The 12,904-nt window shown below is 35.8% G+C and overlaps 1 protein-coding gene across 3 annotated transcripts in view; it reads right to left on the reverse strand.

Moving 5' to 3' along the window:
- CERT1 (ceramide transporter 1) overlaps positions 1 to 12,904 on the reverse strand; it is a 149,027-nt gene that overhangs the window by 133,731 nt on the left and 2,392 nt on the right. For all 3 annotated transcript variants that reach the window (XM_017959650.1, XM_003899825.5, XM_009208629.3), the window contains one exon: positions 9,414 to 9,548. In XM_017959650.1, coding sequence (XP_017815139.1) covers positions 9,414 to 9,548 — 135 coding nt within the window. The remainder of the gene's footprint in view (positions 1 to 9,413; positions 9,549 to 12,904) is intronic.

Consider the following 12,904-nt stretch of genomic DNA (forward strand, 5'->3'; position numbering starts at 1 on the left):
GTTTATGCAAAGACCTGCATGCACATGTTTTGAGCAGCCTTATTTATTGTATCTCAAAACTGGAAACAAACATATATCCATCAACGGGTGAAGGCATAAGCAAAATATGGTACATCTCTATAGTGAAACAGTATTCAGCAAGAAAAAGCAACAAGAAAAAGCAACAACATGGATAAGTAGTAAAAGCATTATGTTAAGTTAAAAGCCGGACACAAAGAGATGCGTACTATAAGATACCATGTATGTAATATGCTGGAACAGTGGTTACCAGAGGTTGGGGACACAGAGGTAACTGACTATAATGGAGCAGAAAAGAACTATCTGGGATTATGGAAATATTTTATATACGGATGTGGTAATGACTATATGACCGTATGCATTTGTGAAAACTATAACTGTATACTTCAAAAGGGTGAATTTTACTGTATGTAAATTATATCTCAATAAATGTGATTTTTTAAAAGGCACAACATGTTTTTTTAGAAAAAGACATAGAATAAGGAAAACCAAAAAAAGGTAGAAAACAATAAACAGAACAAAGAAAAAAAGAATATCTAGAATACACAGACAACATATAAAGAGTTAACTATTTTTTTAGGTTGGTAAATAGAACTGTTTGGTGGAAGAAAATTTCTGAACACAGTTGCATGAGAATCTGTTCAAACATGACACACTACATATCCTGGCTCTAATGAGTCAACTGCATCTTTGTCCCCCTTTGATAAAAGGGTTTGACAACTTCTGTCCTTTTAATTTTTTAACTGTAGGCTTTACTACCAATACAAACATTTCACAAAATAAATTTGAGAGCCTACTATTATGTGCCAAGAATTGTACAAAGTACTTTTTATGTTCTTTTAATTACATAATCATTCCATACTTAGATATTATCCCCTTTGTTCAATCAGTTAAGGAAGCTGAAAGCTCAGAGAAATTTAGTAATCTGCCAAACGTACCTTTGGCTGTAAAAAGTGATATGGTTCGGGCACGTCCCCACCCAAATCTTGTCTTGAATTGGAGTTCCTATAATCCCCATGTGTTGTGGAAGGGACCTCATGGGAGATAATTGAATCATGGAGGTGATGGTTTTATAAGGGGCTTTTCCCCCTTTGCTTGGCTCTCATTCTTTCTCCTGCCACCCTGTTAAGAAGTGCCTTCCACCATGATTTTAAGTTTCCTGAACCTCCCCAGCCAAGCAGAACTGTGAGTCAATTAAACCTCTTTTCTCTATAAAAAGAAATACCCAGTCTCAGGTATTTCTTCATAGCAGCATGAGAACAGACTAATACAGTAAAGTGGTACTGTAGAGAGTGGGGTGCTGCTATAAGGATATCTGAAAATGTAGAAGCGACTCTGGAATTGGGTAACAGGCAGAGGTTGAAACAGTTTGGAGGTTCAGAAGAACACAGGAAAACGAGAGAAAGTTTAGAATTTCCTAGAGACTTGAACGGCTCAGAAGACAGGGAGATGTGGGAAAGTTTGGAACTTCCTAGAGACTTGTTGAATGGTTTTGACCAAAATGCTGATAGTGATATGGACAATGAAGTCCAGGCTGAGGTGGCCTCGGATGGAGATGTGGAACTTGTTGGGAACTGGAGCAAAGGTGACTCTTGTTAAGCTTTAGCAAAGAGACTGGTGGCATTTTGTTCCTGCCCTAGAGATCTACGGAACTCTGAGCTTGAAAGACATGATTTAAGGTATCTGGCGGAAGAAATTTCTAGGTGGCAAAGCAGTCAAGATGAAGCAGAGCATAAAAGTTTGGAAAATCTGCAGCCTGTTGATGTGACAGAAAAGAAGGACGTGTTTTTTGGGGAGAAATTCAAGCCTACTGCAAAAATTTGCATAAGTAACAAGGAGCCAAATGTTATCATCAAGACAATGGGGAAAATGTCTCCAGGGCATGTCAGAGACCTTCATGGCAGCCCCTCCCATCAAATACCTGGAGGTCTAGGAGGGAAAAATGGGTTTCCTGGGCTGGGCCCAGGGCCTTGCTGCTTCGTGCATTCTTGGGACATGGTGCCCTGTATCCCAGCTGCTTCAGCTCCAGCTGTGGCTAAAAGGGGTCAAGGCCACTGTGAGGACAGTTCAGGCCATTGTTTCAGAGGGTGCCAGCCCCAAGCCTTGGCGGCTTTCCCGTGGTGTTGGGCCTGTGAGTGTAAAGAAGTCAAGAACTGAGGTTTAGGAACCTCGGCCTAGATTTCAGAGGATGTATGGAAACACCTGGATGTCTAGGCATTAGTTTGCTGCAGGAGTGGTGCCCTCACGGAGAACCTCTGCTAGGGCAGTACAGAAGGGAAATGTGGGGTTGAAGCCTCCCCCCACACAATCTTCACTGGGGCAGTACCTAGTAGAGCTGTGAGAAGAGGGCCACCTTCTTCCAGATCCCAGAATGGCAGATCCACTGATAACTTGCACTGTGCACCTGGAAAAGCTGCAGACACTCAATGCCAGCCTGTGAAAGCAGCCAGGAGGGGGGTTTGTATTCTGCAAAGCCACAGGGATGGAGCTGCCCAAGGCGATGGGAGCCACCTCTTGCATAAGTGTGACCTGAATGTAAGACATGGAGTCAAAGGAGCTCATTTTGGAGCTTTAAGATTTGGCTGCCTGCCAATTTCTCCCATTTGGAATGGGTGTATTTACCCACTGCCCGTACCCCCAATGCATCTAAGAAGGAACTAATTTGCTTTTAATTTCACAGGTTCACAGGTGGAGGGGACTTGCCTTGTCTCAGATGAGACTTTGGATTTGGACTTTTGGGTTAATGCTGGAATGGGCTGAGTCATGGAAAGGCATGACTGTGTTTTGAAATGTGAGGACATGAGATGTGGGAGGGTCCAGTGGCAGAATGATACAGTTTGGCTGTGTCCCCACCCCCCAAATCTCATCTTGAATTGTAGTTCCCATAATCCCCATGTGTTGTGGGAGGGACCTGCTATGAGGTAATCGAATCATGGGAGTGATGGTTTTATAAAGAGCTTGTCCTCCTTTGCCTGGTTCACATTCTGTCACCTGCCGCCCTGTGAAGTGCCTTCTGCCATGATTGGAAGTTTCCTGAGGCCTCCCCAGCCATGAAGAACTGTGAGTCAATTAAGTCTCTTTTTTTTTATAAATTATCCAGTCTCAGGCATTCTTCATAGCAGTATGAGAATGCACTAATACACACAGTTAAGGTCTGAACCCAGATTTGACTTCATAGCCCATGCATGATGTTCTAAACACTTTGGAATTAAGAGTTGCTTTATAAATATTTAACAGTCATGTTCCTGCAACCCCTACACAAAATAAAATGCACCACATATACAATTTTCTTATGCCCAGTGATGTCATAAAATAACAGATGGGAATCTAAAGACTTGGGTTCTTGAGTTAACAGACACTTTGTGTTATGGGTTGAACTGTGCCCCCCTCAAAATCATATTATATGTTCAAGTCTTATCTCCCAGTACCTCTGAATGTGACCTTGTTTGAAAATAGCAGCATTGTGGATTTAATTAGTTAGAATGAGATAACAGTGGAGTAGGTTGGGCCCCTAATCCAATATGACTGGTGTCCTGATAAATAGGGGAAATCTGGAAAAAGACAAATACATAGAAAGAATGCCACGTGTACATGCAGGCAGAGACTGGAGTGATGCATCCACAAGCCATGGAGTACCAAAGATTGTCAGCAAACCACCAAATGTAAGGAGAAACTCATGAAACAGCTTCTCCCTCACCGCCAACAGAAGGAACCAACCCTGCCCACACCTTGATCCTATTTCCAGCCTCTGGAACTGTGAAACAATAAATTTCTGTTGTTTAAGTCACCCAGTTTGTGGTACTTTCTTATGGCAACCCTAGCAAATGAATACATTTTATAATTATATAATTTAAATTATATAATTTTCTGTAAGTTATTTCTACATTCTAAGCCCCAGATTTCAACAGGTGCCCTTTTTCATGTTTTTCTTCTTCCAAGACCTCTTACCAAATATTTTAAGTACTTTCTACTTCATGCTATTTGAGTTACATTATCTGAATCACATGTTATTGAAAGATGGAATATATTGTTTTCAAATGAACTGCTAAACAGATAAATTATGAGTTCCTCAAAGCATAAATCTTAGCAGATTGAGAGTCTCACTTCTTTAAAAATTCACTGACAAATGCCCCTCCAATGAGAATTAACAACTAGTTTCTTATCTAGTGCTTTTATTTGCTGCATACCTTCCTCTCTCTCCTTTAGTTCTCACTAATACAGTTCAATATAGTAAAACTGCACACTTGAGAAAAGGCCAACTTCTTGGATTTCTCACTAATTTGGAGATCTTATAATGACTACTTACGACACTAATCATCTTTGGTGATATCCAATTTGCTTAACTTCATTTCCATAATGTAATTTCTCATTTTACAATTCCACATTCAAAAACCTTTTAGATCTGACTACTATCTGGCACTTTCAAAATTTATGTTTATTTTTGTGGTTCTCTTCAATTTTGAATACTTCCTTCCCTTGCTTTTACATCTCCATTGTCTGGTTTTTGTTTTTTGAGTATTTTTTTTGAGACAGGGTCTCACTCTGTCTCCCAGGCTGGAGGGCAGTGGCATCACCTTGGCTCCAACTGCGAGGCTGAAGTAACTGATCCTCCCACCTCAGCCTCCAAAGTAGCTGAGACTACAGGTACGTACCACCACGCCAAGTTGATTTGTGTATTTTTTGATGTAGAGATGGGGTTCCATCAGTTTCTTTAATTTTTCCAAGATCTTTCAACTTCCACTCTTGTGGCAAGCCCCTACCCCACCAACTTGCCTAACTACTATTTGGATTTAATTTTTTTTTTAATCCAACAGTAACATTTTCATTACCTTTCAGTTTTCCTTCTAAAAATATTAAAACATAAAACTGGCAAATTTCCCTAAAACCAACCTATGATAAGAATAATAGGAATCCTACTCATTTGGTGATTTGAGAAGTTCAACAAGACATCAGGTATACAAAGGCAGATGACTAAGGTGAGACATGAAACTACAGAACTTAGGAAAACCAATTCTATCTGAAGATATTATACCAAAAATTTCTACCTGTTTTAATTTTAGTAACTGCAAATAAATTACTTTTATCTTCACCAATGGATTATTAGCAGTTTAAGGAACTGGTTGAAGAAATACTCACAACATAATTTTAAACAGAGGGTAAGAAGGAGGACAAGCCAAATGCCCAAAAGAGAGTCCAGAAACAACCTTAAATAAACATGGGACCGTAACATATGATGAAAGTGGTGTTTCAAACCACTTGGAAAAAGATGAGTTATTTAATTAATGCTACCCAGATACATAATTAGTCATGTGGAAAAAAATTAAAAACATCCTTAAACTCCTTAAACTAAACTCCTTAAACTAAAATAACTTTCACAGGAATCAAAATTCAAGTATAAATTTTAGATGAAAATATATCTACATTTATATATAGAGAGTCTTTGACAGAGAAACACCTATCTAAACAAGTAAATATAGAAGCCATAATAAAAGATGCCAATAAGAGTATGTAAAAATCTAAGATTTCTCTAGGGCCTAATATAGACTATAAAACAAGCAAAGAAGAAACAGACAAGTGACAATGTGGGGGAAAATATTTGCAACAAATGTGCCAAATGGCTAATTATCATATGAAGAGTTTCCACAAGCCAACAAGAAAAACCAAAAAAAGTACATAAGCAACTGGAAAAGGAAAAAGAAATAAAAATGGCTATAAATTATTAAGTTACTCAACCTCATGGATAAAAAGTGCAATTTAAAATAATAAGATACCATTTTAATGTAGCAGTTTGACAAATACTTTAACATTTGCCAACACCCAAATTCCTCAATACTTGCGGGTAGGGAGAAACAGAGGCACTCATTCACTACTGTTAGGAGTGAGGAGTGGTACTGTTTTGAAGGAGTATTTGACAATAACTAAAAACAAATTTTAAAGTACATATTTGTTTCAATAACGACTGTAATAAAAATTGGCATGATTTAAGTGTGCAAAAACAAGGACCGGGCAAATAAATATATCCATACCATTCAACAGAATATAAAACAAGGTGCAGAACGAAACGCTTAATATGATACCATTTGTGTAAATATTTATGAAAGATATAAACAAATCCTTGTATAGGCTCACACATTTTCTGAAAGGATGACCAGAAATTTAAGTTTCGTTGTCCCTTGAGTGCAAGACTAAAAAGCAGCATGTACTTCTTAAACTTTTTAATGCCATGAATTATAATTTTTATCATGTGCACTTTACTTAAAAAATAGAATTTAAAAAGTAAACAGTGTAAATTTTCCATAAACATTTGCTTTTAACTGAAACAATTACAACTAACATATTCAGAATATCTACTATGTGACAAATTTTGTAGCAGGGGCTGGGTCTTCTAAGTATCAAGCTATAATAACTGAAGAATTCAACTGTCTTTCTACAAACACTTATTCTACATACAAATAGCTCTTTTTACACAAAGTAAGGGAATACTATTTTTCCTCTCACCTACTTACTGTCAATTCTTTCACATTAAGGAATACATTCTCTCAAGACATATTTTCTTCCTTGAAATTATTTCACCCACTTTATTATCACACAACTAAAGAACATTCTTTTTATAAGACTGATTTAATCATTAAACTAAGAATGAACTTAAAATGGATCAGGCTCTATCAAGAAATGTGGGCTCAGATGCTAGATGCTTAAAATGGATTAGGCTCTATCAAGAAATGTGGCCTCAGGGCTCAAGATCCACCAACAAATAATATAGTAATGAATGGTTATAGTAAAGTCACATCAACTCTTCAAGCCCAGATTTCTTCGTATGTGAATGTTATCAATTTCATAAGGGTGCCATATAAAGAAATTAAACATTTATATTCTTTGTATTCCGACATGAAGTGATATAGGCAATAGCCCATATTTAAGGAAAAAAAAATGCCAAGAGATGCCTATTAGTTTTTAATGAGGAATATTACTATTACATTTATTTATTTCACTAAAGTACACACTCTAATTTGTAAACTTCATCCTGAGTTCACTGAATTCAGTTATATTTTCAATTTCCTTTAAATATGTAACATGGAGTCTGTGAATCCACAGGGCAAGGAAAAGTTCAAGTTCAATAATATAAATGCTTGTGTTTTTTCCTATCATCTGTTTCATTGTATCTAAGACTACCACACAGATTTTGCTGCCTCATTCATTCTTTTTACTTTTACTTCTATTATCTCTCCTTTAAAGAATTCAAATTGTTCCACATTCCTACTCATGTCTTTTACTATGTACTACAATGAAAGTTATGCATGTACATATAGCTGTAACAAAAATCATTTACAATAAAGTAACAGTTTTCTTCCTAAGATGGATGTAAATGTTTATTTAAAATTTTCTTTTCTCGAAATAAGCCAGGCAATATTATTATAGTCCATAATTCAAGACAGAATAACTGTATCTAAATCCACAGAAACTAGCATGAATACTACTACTTAGGGAACAATAAAGATAAAATTTAATTCCTCCCCATTTTTACATCAATCATTATGCTACTTTCAAACACTTAAGCATTGAAACTAATAAACATCCAATAATACGCAAAAGAAGGGGAGTGGAGGATCAAGGAAAAACACTTCAAGATCGCAAGGTACATTTCAATCCACTATTCTGTCCCCTGACATGAATAATGATCTATCTTAGAAGAAAAACACCCAAAATATTAAACTAGATACAATTTCTAAACACATTACAATGTACCACATACCAATTAAAATAAATACTGAGCCTTTATGTTAAAGCTATTTCCTAAAAATTGTCTCTAAGAATAGAGAGTAGTAGTTTCATTATCGACACTTCCAAACACTTTTTCTGTGTTTCTCTAATTTGATATTCAATTCTAAACTTTTGTTTTCAAACTTTGAATATACAAGGGGGGAAATAATGTATAAAAAATAATGTAAAAATACTGTAAGATTTTCCCTAACTGCATAACAAACGTGTGCTAAGTTAGGATTAGATATTAACAGAAATCTGAAGTATTACATATATATATATACTCTAACTTTTGTAAGCCATATAAATTCTATCACAAAATGTGACTTCTCTTTGAGTGAGTTAGTAAAATCTGTATTTTTGTTTTAACATACCCATTTTCAGATTTTAACTACAATAGCTCCCTTAACTGACCTCTATTTAATTCTCGGGCCTTAGCCAACACTTTTTTTTTTTTTTTTGCCCATGGCATGCTGACCATTCTTAACTAGTATGCTATTTTTTGTATAATCAGGCATTTCTAACTAGTTGGGTTAAAAGCTTAACAAGTCATTGGTTGTTCCCAAATCTGTTTATGTCCGTTTACTTGTTATAGTTCTTACATATCTTAAACATTATTTATGTCTAATGAGTATGAGTGCAAAAAGGAACAGTTGTTTCTATATAATAAGTTAAATGTAAATTAAGTAGGCCGGGCGTGGTGGCTCACACCTGTAATCCCACCACTTTGGGAGGCTGAGGTGGGTGGATCACTTGAGATCAGGAGTTTGAGACCAGCCTGGCCAACACAGTGAAACTCCATTTCTACTAAAAATACAAAAATTAGCCAGGCGTGGTGGCACGCAGCTATAGACACAGCTACTTGGGAGGCTGAGGCAGAAGAATTGCTTGAACCTGGGAGGTCAAGGTTGCAGTGAGCTGAGATCACGGAACTGCACTACAGCCTGGGTGACAGCAAGACTGTCTCAAAAACAAAACAAAAAAACAAAAAAAGAACAACAAAATGTAAACTAAGTAGAATGACTCAACAAAGGTGAGTTATTCTTTCAAAGGGTATGGAATTAGATAAAAGTGACATAACTGCAAAATATAAGGGGAAATCATAAAAAGTTAGAAGGAGCCTATACTTAGGGTTTTTCAAAAGTTATCTTTAGACTTTTATTCCACGTTAGAGATATCAAAACTGCAAATAGTAAATCATGTGTGAGGAATATAAGAACAGCTTCTCTCAACTCCACAAAGAGATGGCATTAGCTCAATGTTAAAAAGTTTATATTTTTTAAGTTAAAATTTTAGAAAGTTACCTACAAGATGTATTATTTTTAAATTTTCAGTAACCTACAAAGTAACTGTCCCAGCCTCAACAAATAAAAAGCCTTCAAACTTTTTTTTTCCCTGAAGTCGTTAAACCAGTTTGATATACCCACTAGATAAAAACTACCTGTCTATGCAAAATAACAATATGTAGCAAAAAGCACAGTAAAATAATTTTATGGAAAAAAGTATTAGAATGTATATTCTACAAGGGCAAGGATCTTTATCTTATTCACAGATGTATCCTGAACATGTAGAACAGTTCCTGGTACGTGGCTGACACTCAGTAAATATTTGTTAAATGAAGAAAAGGAACTTACTGTGATGACAGCCTTGCTAAGACAGATGGATCCCCTGCAGCCATACTCTGTTTCGTCTTCAGATTTGTAGTAACTCAGAGCATTATTTTTCAAAACTACCCAACGATCCTGCCACCCATGAATGTAGTTTGTCCACTGGAAGTGGGAAGGGGAACGGAAGGGAGAAGAAAACAAAAAAGAGAAGTATTTTAGAAATCCAAACTTTTTGAAACAGCAATGTAATTTTAAAACCAAAACGTGAAAAGTCCAACTTGATTCTAGGCATAAACAGTAAAATGATTACAGAAAGTGAAAAGTTGAGATTTTCTAGATTGCATAATGATTTTCAGTAATTTTTACAATATTATAAATAAACTGTTAAGAAACAAAATATACCATTTTCTTCTAACATTTGAAGAATAAAACAAAAGCCAGATTTTGGTTAAAATTATTGTTTGTTCTCTGTGTGCTTTCATCCTCTCCTAAGTACCTTCATGATACTTGTTTTGGTCCTTGTCATAATTAACATATTCAACAGAGAAGTATGTTCAGTTAGGTATGGAGTCTCTCATTTTCTGACACCAAAGACTGCATGAAGCCTTCTAAATCAACGGAAGTATAAAGTCAATTATTACTAAACTCTACTTTTGTTGTTATTCCCATATGAAAATTTATAATGGTCATAACTATATCAAAATAAAAATAATAATCTTTAGTAAGTTGGCATCAACTTTAACTTCTCCTCTACAGAACTGAATAATATTTAAAATGGCCAATTCATTTTCCAAGTTTCTCTGAACATATATTTTTCAAACTCAAGAGTAATAAAACAAAAATAAAATTGGTTTTCAAAAACATATTGGATTGCCTTCAATACCTTAAAAGAGTTTCTGTGTTGCTAAAGTCTTGCTGCACAGTGAAGATCACAATAAACTGGAAAAGGGAGAAATGTAACCTTTACAGGACTACTTATTTTTGCATGTTTTTATCTATGCTCTGGGGTTTTAAGTATAGAAAAATCTCAAAACTATCTGCCAATTCCAAAAACTAATTAAAAATGGATTGCCAAAATATACTGCATTGGCTCAGGCTCTATATCCACTGAGAAATCTTTTTCTATTCTCTAATTAAGCATTTTTGAGATTTATTCAGTTCTTAAATTTTCTTTTATTTTGTATTTTTTTGAGACAGGGTCTCACTCTGTCACTCAGGATGGAGTGCAGTGGCACCATCTCAGCTCACTGCAACCTCCCGGGCTCAATCTTCCTTCCTCCTCCTCCCAAGTGATTGAGACTACAGGTGCGTGCCCCCACATCTGGCTAACTTTTTGTAGTGATGAGGTTTCACTATGGTGCCAAGGCTGGTTTCAAACTCCTGGGCTCAAGGATCTGTCTTCCTTGGTCTCCCAAAGTGCTGGGACTACAGGTGAGCCACCATCCCTAGCCAGTTCTTAATTTTTCTAAGCCCCATCATTACAACCCCTCTCTGAGAACTCATCCAAGCTGACAATTTAACTCATTCTAGTGGCTCCTAATCACCACTTCCTTATTTCTAACCACTTGTGATGTACCACCACTTAGACAAAGGCTTGAAATAAATGATAGTTACCAACAAAACTGAATTTACTTCTATAAGGTGTACTTCCTTCCTATTTTCCTACTTCTTCTTTCCTGCTACTTCTGCTCAGAGTCTGTGTATTAGATATACAAACAGATTAGTGTATACAGGATTAAACAGGCTCAACTACTCTACAACTCACGTGAAGAGAGTTTTGACAAATTACTTTTGTAAGCTTCAGTTTCTTTGCCTGTTGATTGATGGCTGAATAAAATAATGAAAATGCCTAGCATAGTCACAGAAGATACTCCTAAGTGTTCCTTCTCAATATTTATAGCCCATCACCAAAACCTGCTTATCTTTCCTTCATAGTAAACCCTTAAATTTGCCTCCTCTTCTCATTTTCAACTATTCCAATCAAATTACCCAGTTCCTGTATTCCTTACAGGACTTAATCTTTTCTCTAGTATCTTCTGTGTTTTTCATAATTTACAGAAGCTTATTTACTTACTAAGCATGTTTGCTTACTTTTCTTACATGTTGACCGTATTGAGTCTCCAGCTCCAAAACTTACATGGACAACTTCCCACTGACTGTGATACAAATTGTTTAGGGCATTCAAGACCCACCATGGATTAATCTTACCTCATTTATAATTACCACACTTCATAAGGCTAAATTTTGTGACAGTGGTCAAGTTACTTACTCTGTGTTCTTTTCTTTCTCAAACTCTGTCTCTCAGAGTTAAGTTTAAACAAGAATAGACTTAGAACAGTGCCTGGACATAGTATTTTCTGAATCTGAGGAAGAGTTATACATGGCTAATGAAGCTTAACCTTCAGCATTTCTCACTAGAACAGAACTCTTTCAATATTAGAGAAGGGACTCCAGCAATTATGTATCCATAATTCAATATTATGATCTTGTAAGAGGCTGAACAAACTATATCAGCTTCAGGACTCTTTTCTCAGTAAGCTGTTAGCTGTTATTATGACACCTGGAAGACAAGTTTTTTGTCTTTTCTCTGCTCTCATAATGTTCCCTCACTCTTCCCCACTTAACAAATACAGACAAGGCAATATGCTAGACATTGCAGGAGAAGTGAATGTTACTGTGGCAAACAGGCCAGCAAACACAAACACAAGAGAAAAAAATATATATTTAGAATAAAACAAAATGCTATGGGAATTCAAGTGAAGGAGGTTTTGAATGATGGCAAAATACAAAAAGGCTTTACGGAAAGGACAGTATTTGACTTGGACTCTTAAGGATGGATAGAATTTCAAACAGTTTGGTGTGTGCAAAAACAGAAGGTAAACCATGAAGGATGGAGGAAATTCAGAAATTGAATGAGATTATTTTATCCAGCCTTAGTTGCTCTCAAGTCCTACTAAGGCATGCATCTTTTCCCCACCATGATCCATCACGATACTTGTTATAACCAGATAGAATTATTGTCTATCAAGTATTTTTGGAATCTATACACTTAAGTGATTTATAAGAAATATGCTTCATAGGTATTTCCATATATTTCAGATTACCATATGGAAAATATCCTTTGAACTGGTATATTTCTAATATAAATTTACCCAAGCCCATTCCAAATCCACCCCATTTTGGGGGACAAACGAAACAAATTGTACCGGGACTTATTTACATTACTCAATGGAAGGAAAAGAACAAAAGCCGAGTTCTGATCCTTGTTTAAATTACCAGGTGAATATGAAGAATTCAAAATATATAATTTACATTTAAAAACATGTACCATACTCAGTATGAGTATATATATTCAATTTAGAATACCCTTGATTAAAAAGTTTCCAGAAAACACTGTATATAACCATAAATTGGTAAATCTCAGGAAAATTTCCTTCATAGCTATTAGCAAGAATACCAAAAGCTTTATTCCTATTCATTCTACATAAGAAGCAACAGTCAAAATTTAAGTTATTCAC

The sequence above is a fragment of the Papio anubis genome, chromosome 5 (assembly GCF_008728515.1).
Source record: "Papio anubis isolate 15944 chromosome 5, Panubis1.0, whole genome shotgun sequence".
Classification (NCBI taxonomy): domain Eukaryota; kingdom Metazoa; phylum Chordata; class Mammalia; order Primates; family Cercopithecidae; genus Papio; species Papio anubis.